At 41.5% G+C, this 20,574-nt stretch overlaps 1 protein-coding gene across 4 annotated transcripts in view; it reads right to left on the bottom strand.

Annotated features, from left to right (window-relative positions):
* Window positions 1-5,879: 5,879 nt before the first annotated feature.
* Window positions 5,880-20,574, bottom strand: part of GRM3 (glutamate metabotropic receptor 3) — a 233,680-nt gene continuing 218,985 nt past the window's right edge. For 2 of the 4 annotated variants that reach the window (XM_029233863.1, XM_029233864.1), the window contains exons 5-6: window positions 20,040-20,214; window positions 5,880-6,435 (exon numbers count right to left, since the gene is read on the bottom strand). In XM_029233863.1, coding sequence (XP_029089696.1) covers window positions 6,362-6,435; window positions 20,040-20,214 — 249 coding nt within the window. In that variant the 3' untranslated portion in view covers window positions 5,880-6,361. The remainder of the gene's footprint in view (window positions 6,436-20,039; window positions 20,215-20,574) is intronic. The other 2 variants (XM_029233865.1, XM_029233866.1) reach the window with 2 other exon arrangements.

The following is a 20,574-nucleotide window of genomic DNA, read 5'->3' as shown; positions in this document are numbered from 1 at the left end:
AGGAATATTGTGAGGAAAATATTCAGATCAATCCTGGCTATAGAACTCACTTTAATTTTATGTCTTGCCTTTGCAGATCTCAGTGGAATGTTGAAAGGCATAAACAAATTAATCACGTTTCTATGATTTTTAGCTGACAGTTGTTATTTCCTTTCCCCTCTAAGTGGTAGAAGAAGTTATTTGTTATTTTTCTAAAAGGCAGTTTTGAAGGCTTAAATACTCCATTAAGTCAGCTGTTACCTATAATATCTCTTAGCGCTCTGTCAAAACATTTAAATCAGCTTTCCACTGAATGAGACTATGTCTTCTATGGATAAATTATATCATGGCATTTAACGATGTTGAGCAATTTGATATGTGTTCAATTGATTTAAAAGATTGGATTCTATTCTTGTTGACTTTTCCCCTCTTTGGTTACCAGTGATCAAGTCCTTTCCAGGATTAAAAATGTTTCATAGTATTTTTGTGTAGATTTTTGTCATTATTTTCTTCCCCAGGAGAGAAAAGGTGGTTTAAATGGTTATGTTGAACCATTGCTTGGGTCTAGTCATTTACCATTTGGGGTCTCCAGGTTCCCAGGTGGTGGGTCATGGATTGACTCTAGTTCTTCAAGACACACCTGGTCAACTGTCATCTGACATGTGTCAGTAGAGCTACTTCCTGTGACTCGTGGTCATTCCTAATGGGAGGCTAATATGCAGATCATTTCTCTCTTCCTAACGAAAGTAAATTTCCTGGGAGTCGTGGTGGGAAGATGATTTTATTGGCAAGTTTATTTTATTGATTTATTTATTTTTAGGTCTGCATGAGTGGTATTTAATCAGCTTTACTGAGGAATGATATACAAACAGTAAACTCCATCCATTAAACACGTGCAATACGAGTTTTGAAAGTTTTATATACCTGTTACATCACTACCATAATCAACATACAGAACATTTTCACCACACCCAAAGATTTCTTATAGCCTTCCTTTCTCCTTTCACCTCCAGCCTCCAGGCAACCCCTGATTTGATTTTTAACCATTACAGCTTAGTTTGGACTTTTTATAAATGAAGTCAGGCAGGAATGTAGTCTTTTATGTCTGGCTTCTTCAGCATAATGATTCTGAGTTTCATCCATGTTGGTGTGGGTAGCAGTAGTTATTTTTTATTGCCGAGTAATAGTCCATTGAATGGTGGAATTACACTTTGTTTATCTGTTCATGGGTGTTTCCAGTTGCATTAGAGTTTTTATTATCACTTAAGAGTGCTGTCTACTTCAGTGCAGACAGGACCAGTTTACATTTCTTCAGTACAGAAGAATCAGATGTTTTAGCAGGTGAAAAGTATAAATTGCCTCATCTGGCCCATTCCTTGATCTGATTCTGTCTCAAAGGTCCTCATCGTTGAACTCAGGTCTCAACACAGTCAAGACACTTTCCATTACTTTTTTTCATTGTATTGGCATGTTTAAAGTCAGTGTATTGCTGACATTTACCTTTTGACAGTGAAGATGTATAGAGTAGAACTTCTTCAGAGGACTTACATATCCTCACATCTATTTTCTACTGGCCATGAACATCATCTCAGGTGTACATGCCCAAGTCCTAAATTAAGGTCACCCTAAAGAAAAGGACTCAAGGGGAGTAAACTGAAAAAAATCCCAACACCTGACTTATTCCTTGGATGCTAAAATGGAGTTCACCTTCACAGTAAGTGGCCAGAGATTACACACTTGCTGGATTTTATTTTGGTTTAACATTTTCATATGAGTTCATTTTAGGGTCATAAATGAAGGAAATAAAAGATAGGGGCGAATAATTAAAAATTAATTGATACTACTATTGCAATTGATATTAATTGATGTTACTATTGCAATTGTCTAGATCAGAGGCCAGCACACTTTTTCTGGAAGGAGTCAGATAGTAAATATTTTCAGCTTTGCAGGTCATGTGGTCTCTTGCAACTCTTCAGTTCTGCCATTGTAGCATGAAAGCAGCCACAGACAATATACAAATGGGTGTGGCTGCATTCAAAATAAATGTACTTTATGTGCGTGGAAACTTGTCATGAAATGTTACATTTCTTTTGATTTTTTCCCCCAACTATTTAAAAATGTAGAAGCATTCTTAAGCTCACAGTTTTTATAAAAACAGATGCTAGGCTAGGATTTGACCTGTGAGCCGTGGTTCGTTGACCACTGGTTTTAGTCACTACAACCCACAAACAAAACTATTTGGAAGAATCTGTTTGCACAGATTTTTTACCCTTTAGGAGTTTACACCTTCAAAGTTTCTCAAGTCTCTAGAGAGGATCAAGAAAAAAATAACCCATCCCCCTCCCTTGATGATTTAATCACTCACCAGGTGACCAAGCTAGGTACTCTTCTGAGTTCCTTTTATAGTTCTGGGACTTGATTGTGGATATTGATTAGGAAATGGTAAAACTAAAACAAGTGAATTGGTTCAAAGTCAACCAGCACAATTGATTTAAAAGTCTTTTCTCATTGTAGTTTCTGTAACATTTGTTGCTAAGGTAACTGGATTTGGAGATAATATTCAATCTTACATACAGATTTATTTCAAGTAACTGTGGAAGTAGTGTATATTGATGCATATAGTGTCAGCCTAGATTGCTGAGCTCTGGCGCTGGAGGAGGGTCCCCTGCCAGCCCTGGAGGGTCCATTGCATGTGTTCAGGCTGCACACACCTCAGTCCACACGCATTTACCAAATCCTATTTTAAGACTGACTGGGCTGCAGAAGACACATAGGAGTCCTTCAGTGATTGATGGTTCAAGAAACGGACCTCCAGTCGCCTTGAATGAAATGTCCCAGTTTGGCTTTTCATTTGCTGGAATTTTCCTCATCTTATGAACAGTGACTCTTCGATGAAGAGCCCTGTCTGAAATAGCTTGTGGATATTGGTAAATTTGGTTTGGAGGGGAGTAAATATTTCCTCTATCTCAGATGGCTGATTTCAGATTACCATTGCTTGGCTTAAATGAATGAGTCCAACCAGTGACAACTGTGCAAATCTAAGCTTTTTGTCACAGAACAGGAGTGATAACTGCCTTATTCATGGGTTTGGGCCTTATTAGGGCTGTGAAGGTTAGAATCCATACTGATGTTCCATCTTCCTGGCGCCTCACTTTTCTTGGCTTCTCCACGTTTCTAGCCCTTTGCTGAAGAGCTCTGGCACCCAGAACTCAAGTGGTGGGTGCGTGGATAAAGAGGGGGCGAGCTGAGGGGCAGTGTGGGGTGCATACTGTAAAGGGACACTGGCTGAGTTAACTCCTTTCAGGCACTCTCCTAATCTGTCCTCTGTGTGGACTGCAAACCAGCTTGCCTCACACTTTGCAAATGGGACCTTTTATTTTACCATGAGAAGCCCGAGTGCGCAAGAGAATCTATTAATACTTGAACTAGAGAGGACACGGAGCGTTCCAGAAACGGTAAACTCTCAGGAATCCAACAATAATCAACCATAACATTAGGTTCTGATATGTTTTTTATGAGTGGGATAGAGCATTCTGCTTGAGTTCCTTAAATTCAGGATGTGTTTGCAAAGATGGATTGGCTTAGTGAGTTTTATATTCTGAGAGAATGAAATGTCATTACTGGAGTTAAAAAAGAATCAATCCAAAACCTATTTGTTTGAAATGCCTCATGTGAAAAAGATTTTATAGCTGCTATTTTCCATACAGATGCTGCAAGTTCCTTAAAAAATTACTTCTAGGGATCACACGTTAGGGGGTGCACTTTTGAATAGGAAACACGGTACGAGGCAGGGGAGAAAAAGGTGATGAGAGCTGTCGGTCAAGGCACTTTCAGTGCAAAGGCAGTGAGTGAAATAGAGCGGCCATAGCTCGAAACCCAGCTCTCAGAAACACCCACTCAGGATTCACCCACAGCCCAATTGTCTTGTTTACAAAGATCCATGATCCGTTTGATTACTTTAGGCATTAGCTGTGTCTCTGAACAACCCAACTGATACTGCCTTCCTTAGCCTGTCACATCCCATCAGTGGATCGAGTTTATTTTCTCTCCCATCAGCCTTGCCGTTGCCTTGATATTGAGCAGATGCTCATTCTGAGCACACTTATCTAGCAGTCCTGCCAGTTTCTGTCACAACAGACGGGCCTCTCACTGTTGCGGCCCCTCCCGTTGCGGAGCACAGGCTCCGGACGCGCAGGCTCAGCGGCCATGGCGCACGGCCCCAGCCGCTCCGCGGCATGTGGGATCTTCCCGGACCGGGGCACGAACCCGCGTCCCCTGCATCGGCAGGCGGACTCCCAACCGCTGCGCCACCAGGGAAGGCCAACAGACTTCTTTTTTGCCATCTAGTGCTGTTGAATCTGTTACTAAGTCTGCCCCACCCACTCCCCCCCAGTCCAGGTTCTTCTTTGAATATGAGAGTTTAGAGACTGTTTGCATTGTGGTCTTTGAGCATCTGGTGAGTTTTGGACACATTGATGAGGATGCTGATTCAAATGCATCCAAAAGGAAGACGAGAATTTCTAACATAGGACTCCTCACTTTATTTCCTTCCAGGCCAGTCCTGTTGGCTTTTATGCACCTGCTCATTATTTCTGAATATTTTCAATGTAGTTCCAGTCTTGGTTAACCAGGCCCTGGTTATTTAGCCTGTGGGTCCCTCATAGCCTCTTCTTCCTTCCTCAGTTGCAGTTCCCTCATGAGCGTATTTTCCAGTCTTGTTGCTTCTTAAAGGCAAGAACTATGTGTGAATCATCTTTTTCTCTGTCGTGGGTTGAAGAGTGGCCCCTTAAAAGATACGTACACATCCTAATGGTACTTCATTTCAAAAAGGGGCCTTTGTAGATGTCATTAAGGATCTTGAAATGAGATCGCCCTGCATTATCCCGGTGGGCCCTAAATCCAATGACAAGTGTCCTCATAAGAGACACACAGAGGAGAAGGTGACATGAAGGTGGACGTAGAGATTAGACTGATTTGATGTCAGGAAGCTGCCAGCCACCAGGAACTAGAAGAGGGATGGAATGGATTCTCCCCTGCAGCTAAGAGGGTGCAGCCCTGATGAGTCAGTTTCTGTTGTTCTAAGCCACCCAGTTCGTGTTAAGTTGTCACATGAGTTAACAGGAAGCGAATACCTTCTCTGTCCATGGTATCTGGTGCAGGACCTACCAGATAGGTACTCAGCGAAGTTTTCTACATTAATCAATGGTTCGTGACTCAAGGGTTTACCAGGAGAAAAAGGACAGTGCTGGTAAGAATGAGCCAGTTTTAGCTTATCCGTGCTTTCCCTGTTTGCTCCTTTATTTAGGTTAGTAAAATATTCAGGTTTAGAGATGAGTCTGTATGCCTGAGCATTGTTCTTGGGACTTTGGAAAAGCATTGGAAAAGAAGATGTACCACATTTTTGTTGCTACGTTCAGCTATGAACCATGAGGGTGATTTTCCAATGGAATAACAAGATGCTTCCCCAGGCTCCTTGCTAGTAGTTAAGGTTGTTTTGGGAAATGAGAGCCATCAAACCTCCCCTGGCAGGTCAGCCTCGCAGTCAGAGGAATGCAGGGATGGAGGAACCCTCTCTTTGCCTCAGAGCCATATTTGGGCAAAATCTGGGCTGCCGTACAGATGTGGCTTAAAGAAACCAACAAGGGTATTATCATCTGGCCACTGTGATCCCCTGATATTTATGCTGTCCTCAGTCAAATTCTGATCATGCAATCTGCAAAGAAGGCTACATCTGCTCACAGCTCCCTCGTAGGGTAACAACTTGTGTTCAGTGTATCTAGATGTGAAGAGAAGCACGGTTAGATCATTTCTTCCGACATTAAAAAAGTAGAAATGGTCTAAAGTCAACATACTCAAATTACCTGGAATGATTAAAAAAAAGTACAAGCCATTATCCACCATGCTGGAAAACCTTGAAGGTTTTATTCCCAATATCTTTGCATTAATACAGATGCTTTTTACTTTGTGCTGAGAAAAACAACCTGTTACACATCATGTAACTTTAATATACAACATAGAAACTCATCCTAAGTTAGTTACAACAAGGACCTACAAAAAACTTCATAGGAAAAAAAGTTACCTAATATCGCCACTGTATTTTCTAATAGACTGACCCTGTTAGACCCTGTCACCAATGCTCAGCTCTGTAAACAATGGTTATTTCCGTGTTCTGGGGACTTGTTAATAATAGGGACACTAAAATCAGTCTAAAAAGTTCTAGCACGTCACTATATACTGTACAGTCCTTAAAAATAATTTATTGTACTGTTTCTAAAAAAAGGTACTAGGGGTGTTCTTTTGCTCTGTTTCCACATTCCGGAGCTGCACGTGAGCACTTTCATCTAACAGCCTAAAATCACGAGAACTGAACTGCAATTCACAATCACAGAGATGACGTGGTGGAGTCTAGGACTTCCCGCCCGTTGCACACCGTCGGCACATACGTGCTTGCAGAGGCTGGAAAACAGAGCAGGACAGAAAATTCTGGATTAATCAAGGGGGCCACAGAGCTACTGGCATGGATAATCCTAGACACTAGTTAAAAGTGAAAAACTCATTTTAACTTGGCCTTGGAAAATGCTAGGTGATTTAGCGCTGTAGTAGGTCAACTTTCTAAACGTGCTCTGCTCAAAATTAGTTTGTATCCTGGAACTTACCTCCATTACTGTCATACCTCTTGGAGAGAGTTGATAAGCATAATCACTGTTGAAAGAAGCCACTTGTGGGTTTAAAATTAGCTTTGGTAATCTTTAAACTGGTTAAAATACAGCGTGCAAAATTGAAAGCTCCCTGCAGTTTCCTTAGACTGTTAAATTAATTACTATTTTCAATACCTTAATTAATTTTGTTCTCTCTGGGCAGGAATGTCTCTACATAGTGCCATAAGTCATCTGTGAACTCTACTGCCTGAGAGAATGGTTTGCTATACTTTCATTGTTCAGTGGATAACCTCAGTGAAAATTCTAGTGAGGGCTGTGGTGCTAAGAACTTCAATTTCATAATAGTTTGCAGACAGGAAGACATTCCAAAGGGATGATGCTCTTGTTAGTGACAATAGTGATGACAGTGTCAGGGTGTGAGTATAATACGGATATGTATATTCATTCTTTTTATGGCTTGTCGTTTTCCTAGATAAAATTCCTAGCTCCGAACTTGTTTTAAACAAAAGTTTTGTTTTTGTGAGAAATCTAGGGACAGTTAGGTGATACCTGTTTTGCCCTGAAAGCTCTTTCCTTTTACTGAATGAGAACAAAAGCAAGGAGCCCCATCCTCCATAGGATGAAACTGTATGGCCAAGAGAATCAGTTAGCGACGGCCTCACATTACCTTTTGGAGCTGATGACGTCCCATCGCTTGACCTGTCCATCTGGACGCACTCTGCCTGTGAGGAGCTGACCCTCTTGGCTACCTGACCACAGCTCAGGTCAAGCTGCCCAGTCAGCTGTCCCATTCTTCAAGGGCATAGCTCTTGGTTAATAATCAGATAAACTAATTTCATGTCATGCTAAAGTGTTCATGTTCACTATCCTAGCGGAAATATCCTTGCTCGATGAAATTGCATTTTTCATAGGAATTTCTTTAAACACGAAGGAAAAACTAAGTATGAAATTTGATACTATGTGGCATTAAGTGGGGGAACATTCACCATCTTTGGGACACTGAAGTCTTTCAGCAGACACCGCCCCAACTAGGGAAACTCCAGCCTCTCAGTTTTGCACTGATTACTTGTCTAGGTTTGTGAGAAGAAGTCAAGTCTGTGTGGCTGCCTAAGGTTACAGTGGAGTCATGTGACATGGTAACGCTTTTGGAGATTTTTTTCCTTTTATCATTTTTAGAATGAGGTTCAGTTTCTTTTACAGTATGAGCCCACTAAAAGCTGCAGTATCTTGGGGGACAGGGATGGCATAATCCACATTTCCCGAAACTTCTACAATGAAGACATAATGTGTGCCAGATAAATGCTGGATGGAAGGTGATAGTGATAATAATTCCAAATGCGAGGGCATTAATTTATTCTTTGCAAAGCTTCTTAGTATACTTTATCTAATTCTTGCTTCATCAAAGCTAGGTAAGGCAAGAGAAAGAACAAGGTGAAACGGAGTCCAAACAAGAGTGCTTCTGGCCATTCAATATGTGCATTCTCTGCAGCTTCCTTGTAACCACCTGTCTGCTTGGCATCTCCATGTGGCTGTTTAATAGGCATTTCAAAATCAAGTGGCCAACACATGACTTTTGATTCCCTAACCTGTCCCCATTTAGTCTTCCTTTCCTCAGTGAATGGTCTCACCATCTGGCTAGTTATCCAAACCGAAAGTGTAACATTTAAGCTTCTTTCCTTTTTTTGTCTCTCCTTGCGTGTCAAACCCATGCTCAAGTCCAATCAACTCAGGCTCCATCTCCCAACTACTTCTGTCTCTGCATCCAGCGCCCCGGTCCAGGCCAGCATTCCCTCTCTCTTGGCCACTGGAATAGCTGCACTACTGGGGTCTCCGTGTCCACCCTTGCTTCCCGGCAATGCTTTCTCTATACAGTAGCCAGAGTAGTTTTAAATGGAAGTCACCTACCTACACACCTCCTGTGGCTTCTCTTTGTGCTCTCCTTACTGTGGTTTATAAATCCCAGCACGATTCAGACCATGCCTATCTTTCTGAATTCACCTAATTCTGTGCTCCCGCCCCTACGCTTTTTTTGCTTTTGTTCTCAAACACAGAATACCTATTTCTCAGTTTCTGACCTTTTGTAATAGCTGTTGCCTCTGCCAGGAATGTTCTTCCCTCTCTTAATCACATATCTGGCTCCTTCCTGTCATCCACGTGTGAAATGTCACCCTCTGAAAAAGGCTGTCATCAGGCCACCTAGTCTGAGGTAACCAGCCAGTTTCTCTCTGTCACGTTATCCCATTTTAAAGCTGAGTTTTTTCCTTGCCTTTTTTTTTTTTTTCTTAGTGTCTTACGTCTTATACTCTTGACTAGAAAGTATGCTGGGGCTCTGCTTGTCTTTTTCACTATTTTATCCCTATTGCTGGTCATGGAATAGACACAGTATAAATATTTTCTGAATGATTGTGTGAATGGTTGCTTTTCAAAGAATGGGGGAACCAAGAAGTTTAAAGAAAGAAATAATCTATTATCCTGAAGAAATGACCAGCAAATGTGAGGCCTTTCGGCGGCCTCATTTTGGAGCAGGTTGGCCTTTCTGCTTCTCAAGCCACATGGTGGCTTCGACCATCACCCACGTCTGCAAAGAACTGGCTGGGGCTGTGAGCATCCCATAGCAGGCATGCTGCCTTTGACATTTGGACTAAGCTCTTCATCTTTTCCAGGATCAGGTTTTATTATTTCTGTGCAGGTTTTTCATTTTCAGAGGTTGAAGAGGAATGATGTGTCATGGGGGTACGTCTAGGAGAACCAGGGATTAGTGTGTTAATGCTCCTTGCTGTCGACCTTGAACTAGTCTAATCCCCTCTCTACCTGCACTTTTAAAGATGGTGTCAGAAACCTACTGCGATGTTCCCCACACTATTCTGGAATTTAGTGTAATTCTGTTCTTAAGTGTGCACTTGTGATTTGCTTGCTGACTGCATTCGAAGTTCTTAAAAATTGGGTATATTTTGACCATGTAGGTAAGAAGTACACAGGCTGCCCAGATAGCCACATAGAAGATCCTCAAGCTTATTAGTGTCACATAATCTTCTACTAAACGCCCTGTGGACATCATTATGGAAGGTTACAGAGTAACCTGGAATAACCTACCTGCTTTGTAGGGACATTAAAGGGAACACCCTATGTTAGAATGTCTAAACTCTTTGAGGGGAAGACAATGCAAATTCAAGGTCTTCTTGCAAAGAATAACAACGGCAAAAAGCCCCACAAGACTCTGCAGTTATTTTTTTCCCCTAAACAGTTTTTAGTGTATTGAAGGGGATTGTAACTTGTATTTTTCTGCTTCTCTATCTCTGTTTCATCTGTAGCTTTTGCCAGTGCATTTTTTATTATGTAAAAAAATATTCCCGTTTTGGTACATGCTGCTGAATATAGCAGAGGAAATTACTGTTTTATGAGTTTACCATCTCAATTACTTTGCCTTTCATAAATATTTTACATATGCTCCTGGATTAGCCCATCTGTTATTCCCCAAGGTAGTAAAATACGTGGAAGAGGGAAGTGCCGTCATTTTCGTGTGTGCGTTTGTGATGAGCTTCTCTATGATTTTAATGAAATTCTCACGAGATTTTTAGTGGCGTAAGTTTAACCTATTTTCTTAAGTGAGGTTAGGCAGATTTCTATAATCATCCTTTCTGTCAGAAATAAGAGGTGTGCAGGCTTATTTTTGGCTCTTCTGGGAGTGGGGGTGAGTAGCCGCTGTTACTCTAGGCTAACGTGATACTTTTTGCTATGTAAAGTGAAAAGTGAAGATAGCTGTAAAAGACCTAATAAGTTCCACAGCTGACCACAGAAGGACCATTCACACCCATCAAAAGGCACGTTTTGCTTCACAAACTTGGTGAAGCTTTAGAGATCAATGCAGCCAAGGGGCAGCTTTGTCTAGCACCGTGAAATCCACTTTTCTTGTACCAGTGAAGCAGAGACTGGCCAGGCTTTGGAGAAAATGACCCGATTTTTTCTAACTGGGCCCTCGATCAAGGCTAAACATATTTATTTAATAGATTCTTATGGATGCCAAGTCTGTTAGTCAATTTAGTGACTGAGACTTGGTTCCTGAGAATCAGTGTGTTACTCTGTGTAATAGATCAGACTTGGAAAAAAATAAAACAAACATTTAAACAGAAAAGACATTCCAGTCTGTTTCCATCTGTTCCATTTCCTCGCTCCTGGTGACCCCAAATAATTTCTCCCAGCAAGTCTGCTTGTTTAGATGTTTTAATTCTGTGGTCATGGAATGCAATTTCCATCCGTTATTTGTTGCCTTGTCCTCCTGCTTTGTCATTGAACCTGGTTTTTTACTCATCACCTTAATTTACCTGTGCTAGAGCCCCTTGGTCCCATTTCAAAAGAAGTATATGTGTTGATAATGTTGTCTGGGCAGATGCGACACTGCCAGCCACTTGTTTGGTAGCCTTGCTATGTCAGATTTCTCAGTGGGAGACTGAGAATCCATTATTAATAAAAGTGGGCTAGATTCTCAGGGGGTGTTTCCCCCTTTATGACCAAAGTAATTGTCTTAAACTGTTACTAGTAGTCTTAAGAGGAAATCATATTCATTATGATGTTGGATAGAAATCTGTAAACATAAGGTTTAGTTTCCAAGTGTGGAGTTAGAACTTATGAAAGCAAAGACTTCTTCATTCAGTGATTCATTTCTTAGGAGACAGGATTCATGGGAAGAGAAAATACGGCATGTACCTTTTTATAGACCGCGATGCAACTTAATTACCTCATGAACAGAAATGCCACTTGATCTTCAACTTAATACCTCAGTCCACTGTTGCCACATCATGCGGTCCTTTCCAATCGTGTTCTTTTATTCTCTCTTCCCTCCCCCAAGAAGTACCAAAGTTGGATGCACAATAATTTCTAAATAAAAAGACTCAACATTTTTTTTGTACTCTTCTACCTATTTTTCATTCTTCCCACATCCTCTTAGTTGCTTCACATCTCCTGTTTCCCCTCTTTTCTATCCAAATGTGTTTTCAGGCGAGGAGCAGAAACTCATTCACCTCAAGGCTCAAACAACTAATAGGAGCTATAAGTGCTACGACATCTAGGGGTCCAGATCAGAAGCCGAAAGGGTTAAACTCTAATCAAATAATGTCAGGCATTAATTACTCCTTCTTTCTAGTGGAGCTGATCCTGTCAGCCTCACCTTCCAGTTATCCATAGCATCTGCACGCTGTATTGGCTTCCACTGCTACCACCCGGACTGAAGCCACCATCATCTGGGTTAGGCAGTAGCCTCTAAATGAGGTCTCTGCCTACTCGCTGTCTTGTATTCTGCCCACACGGCCAAAACCATGCTTTTAAAGTCAGGTCCTGCCACAGCTCCGATGAAACCCTTCAAGTGTCTTCTCAGTTCTTGCAACAGAAAAGTAAAAGTCCTTACAGTGACTTGCAGAATCCTACAAGATCTGCTCCATCTTTGTCCTCATCTCCTGTCACTTTCACCTTTATTCATTCCCCTAGAGCCTCATTGGCCTCTTAGATGTTCTTCTAACTTTGGACCTTCACATTTGCTGTTCCCTCTGCGTGGAATGTCTTTCCCCCAGATATCGGCCTGGCTCCCTTCTTTCGTTTCCATCATGTCTCTGCTCAGTGTCACCTTATCACTTCCTTCCACTCTATAAAAACAGGAACTCTTTGTATCCTCAGTCCACCTTATTTGCCTATGTCCCATATTATTTTCTTCACATCACTTATCAGCACCTGAGTTATTAAGCATTGTCGGTTTGTCTGTCTGTGCCCCCTCTTGCCCGATTAGAATGCAAGCACCGTGAGTGTAGAGTTGGTCTGTTTTGTTCATTACCACATCTCCAGTGCCTAGAGCTGAGCCTGGGCACAAAAATTTCTTCAATGAAGGAGTGAATTATCCATCAAATTGGTCACATTTACTTGGTTAGTGGTTTCTCTCCCAAACTCTCTGAAATTATTCCAGGTAAGGCAGAAATGTTAAAATTTTTTTTCCATATGGGTAGGCATTTTCCTGCTATAGGCGCAGAGATATTTCCATTTATAGATGTCCTCCAGAGAATTTCACTAAAAATGAAGTCATAGAAATAGCATATAATAAATTGAGGTTAGACCCTTTGCTTTGTTTTAAGGTTTTGATCATCTGAGATCAGTGTATGGGCAGTATTTGATTAAATACATATTTTCTTTTTTATTGACATATATACATAGTTCTCAGCACGGTACCCTGTTCCCAAAGGCGTTAATAAATTTGGGGTTATGTGGGAATGCAGATGACTATAGGTATCTCTCATACAATACCTGACTCGCTGGTTTAGGGACTCTCTTTGAGCTACTGTGTTTACATTCTGTTCTAATGTACAATACAGAAGAGAAACTGTACAATGTAATGTAATTCAAGAAAGTGATGCTTTAAAAAAACTATGGAAATGAGAGAAATTATATCTGACATAAACATTAACTGTATTCATTTGTCTTCATCAAATCACATTTTCTAAGAAACTTAGTGTGTAGCCTCTTTGGAATATCAATGCCACACCTTGTCTGTGTGCAGCCTGGGCGTGGGGATCACCGGGGGCTCAAAGAGACATGATTTATGCTGTTGAACTCCCTGGTATGGGCTTTTGAGAGGAACACAAGTCTGTACTCATGCTGGTAGGACAAGATGCTGTCATGTGTGGTGCTTAAGAGAAAGCTTTTAACTTGAAAAAAATCATTGCATGTGCAGATGCTAAGATTCTTACTGTCAGAATAGTCTCTGAGGGCTTCCCTGGTGGTGCAGTGGTTGAGAGTCCGCCTGCCGATGCAGGGGACGCGGGTTCATGCCCCGGTCCGGGAAGATCCCACATGCCGCGGAGCCGCTGGGCCTGTGAGCTATGGCCGCTGAGCCTGCGCGTCCGGAGCCTGTGCTCCGCAACGGGAGAGGCCGCAGCAGTGAGAGGCCCGCGTACCGCAAAAAAAAAAAAAAAAAATAGTCTCTGAGATGAATTTTGTAACTGAGCTGGGGCAGAAAATCCAGAGGCCACAGGAGCCATAGAGCAGCTTTTGAGAGTTTTATCTATGACTTCAGTTATCAAATTCCTTAAAGTACCTAATAGATGGGACCCTGGTTTTCTCATCTATAAATGTGTTTGTTAGAATAAATGATCCCTAGCATCCCTTCCAGCTCCAGGCTGTGTAATAAAGAAGGTGGGCTGTAGCTGCTTGGGGAAAACCTAGCAAAATAGTAGAGGTAAAGAGAAAATGATTTAAGGGTTGATTTAGAGTGGTTGTGAGAGAAGTAAATGGAAATGTCAAATAAAAGAAGGAGAGGTATTAAACATCAATTTCCTAATGTATAATAGGGTTACCTATCATAGCTGGAGACTATCCCCCCATCCTCAATGAGGGAATGAAAGGGAATAGAAAGAATGAGGTTCTCAGGAGTGCTGTGGACTTTGCTCTCTTAAGGGAAAATGGATTGACATATATCTGATTTGGATGTACTAGATGTATTCCGCCTGGAAGCAAATGGCTCAACTTACTGACAACTCTAGGCTCTTCCTACGTTGGTCAGAGAGGATTTATGTTTATAATATACTTATGCCTGTGGCGAAGAAGACGTTCCTTTCAGTCTGGGTTGCCAAATAACTTCCTCATTTGCTGGCCAGTCATCATGGGACTCCCTGAACTGTAAAGTGCAGGTGTATTATACTGTTTTTCTGGACTAGCACAGTAGAGAAGAAACTTGGCATTATGTGCTTTTTTTTTTTTTTTTTTAATAAAGTCCTGTTCAGAGTTGAACAGTGGCTTGCCCCGGCCAACTGGGGTATCTTCAAAGCTTGGCCATTGATAAATGCGAAGGCTTGTCCTCAGGCCCTTGCTTTCTGTTGCTGAAGCTCTGTGGCAAATTATACTGTGAAACTAGAAGACGGTCCCCTCGATCTTTTTAGACTGCTGCTTTCTTTTTATAATGTGCAAATGCTTAGTGATAAAGAATAATTCTATTAATTGAGCAGTTCGCACACTACCACCTAGACAAATGACTTTCTGAATAAGGTTGTGGCAGAGAAAATCAATCTCCATATGCCCATGGCTCCTCCGGGACCCAAATCTGGGCATCATTAATTAGCAGAAGCCTCTTGGCTGATTTAATGATAATGACATACATACATCTGAATGATCACCGTGAGCAAGGGAAATACACATCCCTGTAGGACCACGTCTGGGGACATAATAGCTCTGAAGACTGTTGGACACACTCCATTTCTTTCTTCTCCCCCCAGCCTACGCTGATGCAAACCTATATTAGCGTCAGCAATATTCTGACCTGCGCAGGGCCTATAGCATTTTATGCTGCCAAACCTCACGTGTGCATCCAGTTTGTCTCCCTCAAAATGACGCCATTCGCTTACATTCTGCACCCATGCTGGTAGAGCAAGATGCTGTCAGGTGTAGTGCTGAAGGGAAGGCTTTCAATTAAAAAAAGAAAAAATCATTGAATTTGCAGATGCTAAGATTCTCAGCATACGTTTTTGATTGCCTGTCTTTGGGAATCAGCTGTGGGAAACTCCTTTGCTTCTAAAGCTGAACAAAACAAAGAATGACCTCTTTTTTTTTTTTTTTTCCTCTTCCAAATACAAAGGATGTTTACTTATGTGTGTGGGTGTGGGAGCAGCATTATAAATATGAACTTAGGATTTCAGGGTCTCTGAGTTCTACTGCTATTGGAAGGTGCATTCCCACCTTCAGTAAATGTTTCTTGAGTGGCCAGGTGCTTCTGTGGGAGAAATGCCTTCTGTGGAGGGTTCGGACAGCAATGGGGGAAATGACTGTGCCGGAATGTGACTCTTGGCATCATGAAGCAAAGGATGGGACTTCAAGGGCCTCTCCTTCTCTGAACCCAGGGCCTCCTTTCTCTTTGAGGGCATCTAAGTGGAGCTCCCTGCTCTGCACTGATAGCAGTGGATGAAGCAGACAGGATGGTTTGGGCCAAGGTTCTCAAACCGTTTTCATTGGACCATCTCTGTTGAACCAGCTGGAGTATCTGTTACCGACCACACTTCTGGCCTTTACCAAGACCCCATGATACAAAGGGTGGGGCCTGGGAATCTCCATTTCAAAGAGTTTTTTTTTTTTTAATACACAAATATTGGGGACAACTGGCCTATGGGTACACTTAGTGGAGAAAAATTACTGTTTCATTTTTATTATTCTGACTCCCACTGTATGTAGTTAATCAGATACAACTAAAATTGGTCTCTTTTGCATACAGCAATATGTAAACATTTCTCAAATGGTGAGTTTTCCAAGATGTCCTTAATGATATTCTTTCTTCCATGCCTGCTTCTGAGTTTGGCCATGCTTTTCTATCTTTTTGGAGCAACTGCTCAGATTTTAAAACCCGCTAACTGAACTTCTTTCTGCTGTCAGCCACCTTAGCTGCTGTCAGGGAGCTCACTTAGACTCCAGAGTGATGTGGTATCTCTGCTACTCTCTTGCCAGAGAATTAACCCTGAATTAATATGGCCGCAGCTTCCAGTCAAGGTGACTTCTTGGTATTGCATAAGCTTAAGTGTGTCATGTCACTTAATCCCTGCTAAGAGTTCGGTACCGGTTGGATTTGGGATTTGGAGAGTGCAACATAATAAAAATGGCCACAAATTCTTTGAGCGGTGGAGTCTGCCTCCCTCCCCTTGAATCTGGATGGGCTCTATCATGCTGTCTGGGTCCCATGTGGAGAGGCATCCCACCAAGGCACCATGTATGAGAGTGAATCACTGTGGACCCTCCAGATCAGTTCAGTCTCAGCTGACACCACAGAAGGACCCCAGTCAGGGCCTTGCAGAGCACGTGGACTGCCTGAATTCCTGACCCACTAAATCAAGAGAGATAATGAAAGGGATTTCTTTTAAGCCACTAAATTTGGGGGAAGTTCGTTATGAGGGAATAGATAACTAAATGTGTCTGTGCGGGGGGGTAACTCCGTTGCTATACCAGCTGACTCTCGTCCATACATGGGGTTTTTGTTTTTACCTCTGGAGGCACTAGGTCAGAAAAACAGCAGCAATACTGGGAACAATAATCCATTGGAATAAAATGCCTGCAAATACTTAACCAGAGGAACATAAATTATGTACAACCTGAGAAAAACATACGCTGTACTTAATGAATGCAGAGCAGTTTAAGGACTTTTCTTGATTCTTTAAACAGCGTACTTCCCAGTATTTAGGAGGGAGATGGATATTAATTGAGCTGAATCTATAATGGAGGAAACAGGCACTGAAATATGAAACCAGTTGCTTAAATTTTCATCATAGTGGGTCAGTAACACGTTTATACATAGAACCAGATCCCATAGGCAAGTGGCTTTCAAATATCTTTGATTGCAGTTCATAGAAATAAATATTTTACCTGAACCTGGTACCCATACGTAAACCTGAGCAAACTTGGTGAAATACTCTTTACCCTGTTACATATGATGCACTCTAAGATACTTTATTCTCTTCTCTTTTATTTTTATATTTTTTATTATTATTATTTTTAAATGTCCAGGTCAGTTTTTATTTTATTTAATTAATTAATTAATTTGGCCACGCCGTGCGGTATGCGGGATCTTAGTTCCCTGACCAGGGGTCGAACCCGTGCCCCCTGCATTGGGAGTGCAGAGTCTTAACCACTGGGCCACCAGGGAAGTCCCTCTATTTCCGTTTTTAAAAAAATGCTGGTCAAACATGTTAAATAAATTTCATGACCCATTAATGGATTACATTCTACAGTATGAAAAACACTGCCCTGGACACTAACCTTCCTGGGACCAGGGATTCTGTCCTATTCACCACTGTGCTTAGAAATTTCTGGTGTATAGAAGGCATTCAGGCATTTAATGACTTTAATGAATTTCATGACAGTGGTTCCAATTTATTAAAATAGGAAGGATACTAATCACAAGTCAGGAAATCCAGTGTCAACTCTTGAATCATTGTATGTCCTTGAGAAGCAACTTCTCTTATTTTCTCACCTATAAAATAGAACTTGTGTTATCTTGTACACATGGGATAAAATGAGCCCACAAATATTAAACTATCGTGAGTAAAAGATAAAGAATTACAAATAAAAATAAAAGATCAATGGATTCGTTACTTACGCACTTCGAAATGCCTAGAGATACCACTCAAATACTTCACTTTGTTACTTTACTGCCACTTCTTTGATTTGGATTAATTAGAGGAAAATTGTGGGGAAAATGAGATCGAAATTTAGACCTTTTTAAGGAAAAAAAATTAAATTTCACTGAGTAACAAAGTAGTCCTAAAATGTTGGGCTGGATAGACTCCTACCTTGAAGTATTAGTTGGGCCACTAGCAGATTAGATACTGAGTGACCGCTTAAGCAGGTCCATGGCAGTTGCAGTACATTGTTTTTGTGTAAATGAACGTTTCTGAAATTCTGAGGGGAGACTCCATTGGGCAAAGTGTCCTTGTTAACTCTTCAGGAATTTATTAATTCCTAGTACATACGTTAGAAAATGCCACCATATCTAAATTACTGAGGTTCAGATGTATGAGATCTGAAAAGTGTCTGTGGACGACTTAGGGACTCTGCTAAATTGTTTTAATAACAGCCAAGAAGAGCTCTAAGCTATCAACAAGACTCTTTCTGCCCAGAGGTAAATCATGCTGCATAGCCTAGGGTAATTTTCCTTTTGTTCTCCCTGGAAAGTCTACCAAGTAAGTAGTTCATGGGAAATTTCCCGGCTTGTTTTCTGGATGAAGTAGCACGATAAGGTGGTTTGATGCCCTGGCTTTGAAATCAGAGAACCTGGCTCTTAAGTTCTGGTTCTGCCACTTTCAATACGTGTGACCTTGGGTAGATCCCCAAGAGTTGTGAGCGTTAAATAAGCTATATCCCATGTGCACACATGTATGAAGTACTTAGCACAATGCCCAGCACAAAGGAAACAATAAATGATAGTTCCTCTTAGCTGTATTATTGTTGTTTTTATTAGTTATTATTATTAGTTATATGCCAGTTCTTTCTGGTCTGGACTAGCTAGCTTTTATAGTTCAGCTGCTGGAAAAGAGATTTGTTTGCTCAAGAAATAAGCAGGTTTCTTTAAGGTTCAAGGAAAATTATTTCACAAGCTTTACCAGGTCCTGGGACTCAGCCCTCGTGACACCTGGAAATTTAGCTGAAAATGCAATAAGGTCTCCATCTCTATAGCAGCTGAGACGCAGGAGTGGTATACACAGCGCATCACGGAACACGTGCTGTCAGCCATCAGTCTTCCCTTTGTCTGCCAGGAAAAGGACAGCCCTATAAAATTGTGCACTTTGTTGGAGAAACTGGGGCACTAATGCGATTGCTCACTTTGTGACGCTGAGCTATTTCAAAGTTTCCTTTCTAATCGGCTCGGGGCAAAATTGTGAAGTAGTCATTTGTCTCTGTCACTTCCAGGCCTCCTTCCCCCCACCCCCCTTCCCCTTCCTCTCCCCTCCTTCCCCCTCATCCTTCTGTCAGTGCATTTCTCCTACTTTATACCATAGATTAGCTGGAAATGGCTTAAAAGGTTGTCCCCTTTAGCTACCTTCGTGTTTTAGATGCCTCTAAAGACTTAAATGGTTCTCCAAGGCTACTGTTGAAGATATTTGCAGGCCAGGAGGTGAGAGAATTCTGGCTGGGAGTTACCCTGGTATCTTTCAGTTAGCACTGCCTCCTCGGCTGAAAAAACATTGTGCCTTTGAAATAGGAGGAAGATCTATTCTAGCGTTTTCCAAAGTGTATTCCATGGGCTGTGCAGTTGATTTTACGGTGATCAATTACTTTTAAGGAACTGTAAATAACAAAGTGAAACAGGTTTCCCTGCTGTAGAGATTCTGAAAAACCTTTTTCATGCTCATGTCAAAGGAGGTGCTTTGAACTTCCAAGTGGGTATTTAGGATGTAGCATTTTCCACCTTATTTGCTTATCTTCCTCTTTTAATTTTTATGAAGCACCTTCAGCATGTGTGTGACACAGAACATACTTTACAGAGCACCAGTCTAGTCCAACCCTCTAGTCCAACTAAGGAAGGAAACAGTAAAGTGATGTGCTCAAGGTTACCTGTTGACCTAGTTGCAAAGTCAGGACTAGAAACTTGGTTCTTTGGCTCTACAACTTGGTCAAAAATCCCATTTGTGGTTATGGATTTAATGTCTGTCATCCCTGCTAGACCGCGTACTGCCAAAACCGAACCTAGACCTCTTCTGCTTATCACTGTATCCTTAGCACCCAGCACAGTACCTGGCACACAGTGATCAAACCAGCACTTACTAAATTGAATTGAGATTGATTATGGGGATGGACATGTGTTGCCTGTTTCTGTCTATGTCTGTTGCTTCTCCTTCTAGCCTGCTCCCTACTATATATGAAGGGGTCAGTGTCAAGTTCCATACTTACACTGAGAATACGTGGTCCCAGTTCCACTGACACTGAACCTGTTCAGGTGCAGTCTGTGTGTGACCACATTCTTCTGGGGTTGAAACAGGATGATGTGCACCTTGGGTGCAAACAAACAGCCCAGGACCACGAATCCACTCAGGCTAACCGAGATGCACATGGTCGTTGTCTGCACCTATAAGAAAAGATTGCCTAGTTAAGTGTCTTGACTATAAATTCAATACAGTGGCCAACTCAAGAGAGCACTGAAAAAAGAGCAAACTGAAAAAACCCAAATCATCCACAGTTCTGTTCTTATTCTAGCCAAACCAATACAGCAATTATATTGGATCTTCTGAGTTTGGGATGCACATGGAAACATTGCTTAGGATTTGGAAAAAGCAAACACTCTCTGTGTTTGGTGTCCTGAAGGCTTGCCAAGACTTCACACAGATTTTCTTGTCTTGTTTTGTTTGTTTTCCTCTTTACTTTGTATAAAGATATTTCTGCGGAATCTTTTTTTTTTTTTTTTTTGTCTGCAGAATCTTAAAGAGTA

This window comes from Monodon monoceros, unplaced genomic scaffold (genome assembly GCF_005190385.1).
Source record: "Monodon monoceros isolate NGI ecotype Baffin Bay Population unplaced genomic scaffold, NGI_Narwhal_1 Super_Scaffold_2, whole genome shotgun sequence".
NCBI lineage: Eukaryota > Metazoa > Chordata > Mammalia > Artiodactyla > Monodontidae > Monodon > Monodon monoceros.
This window is presented reverse-complemented; position numbering and strand designations above follow the sequence as displayed.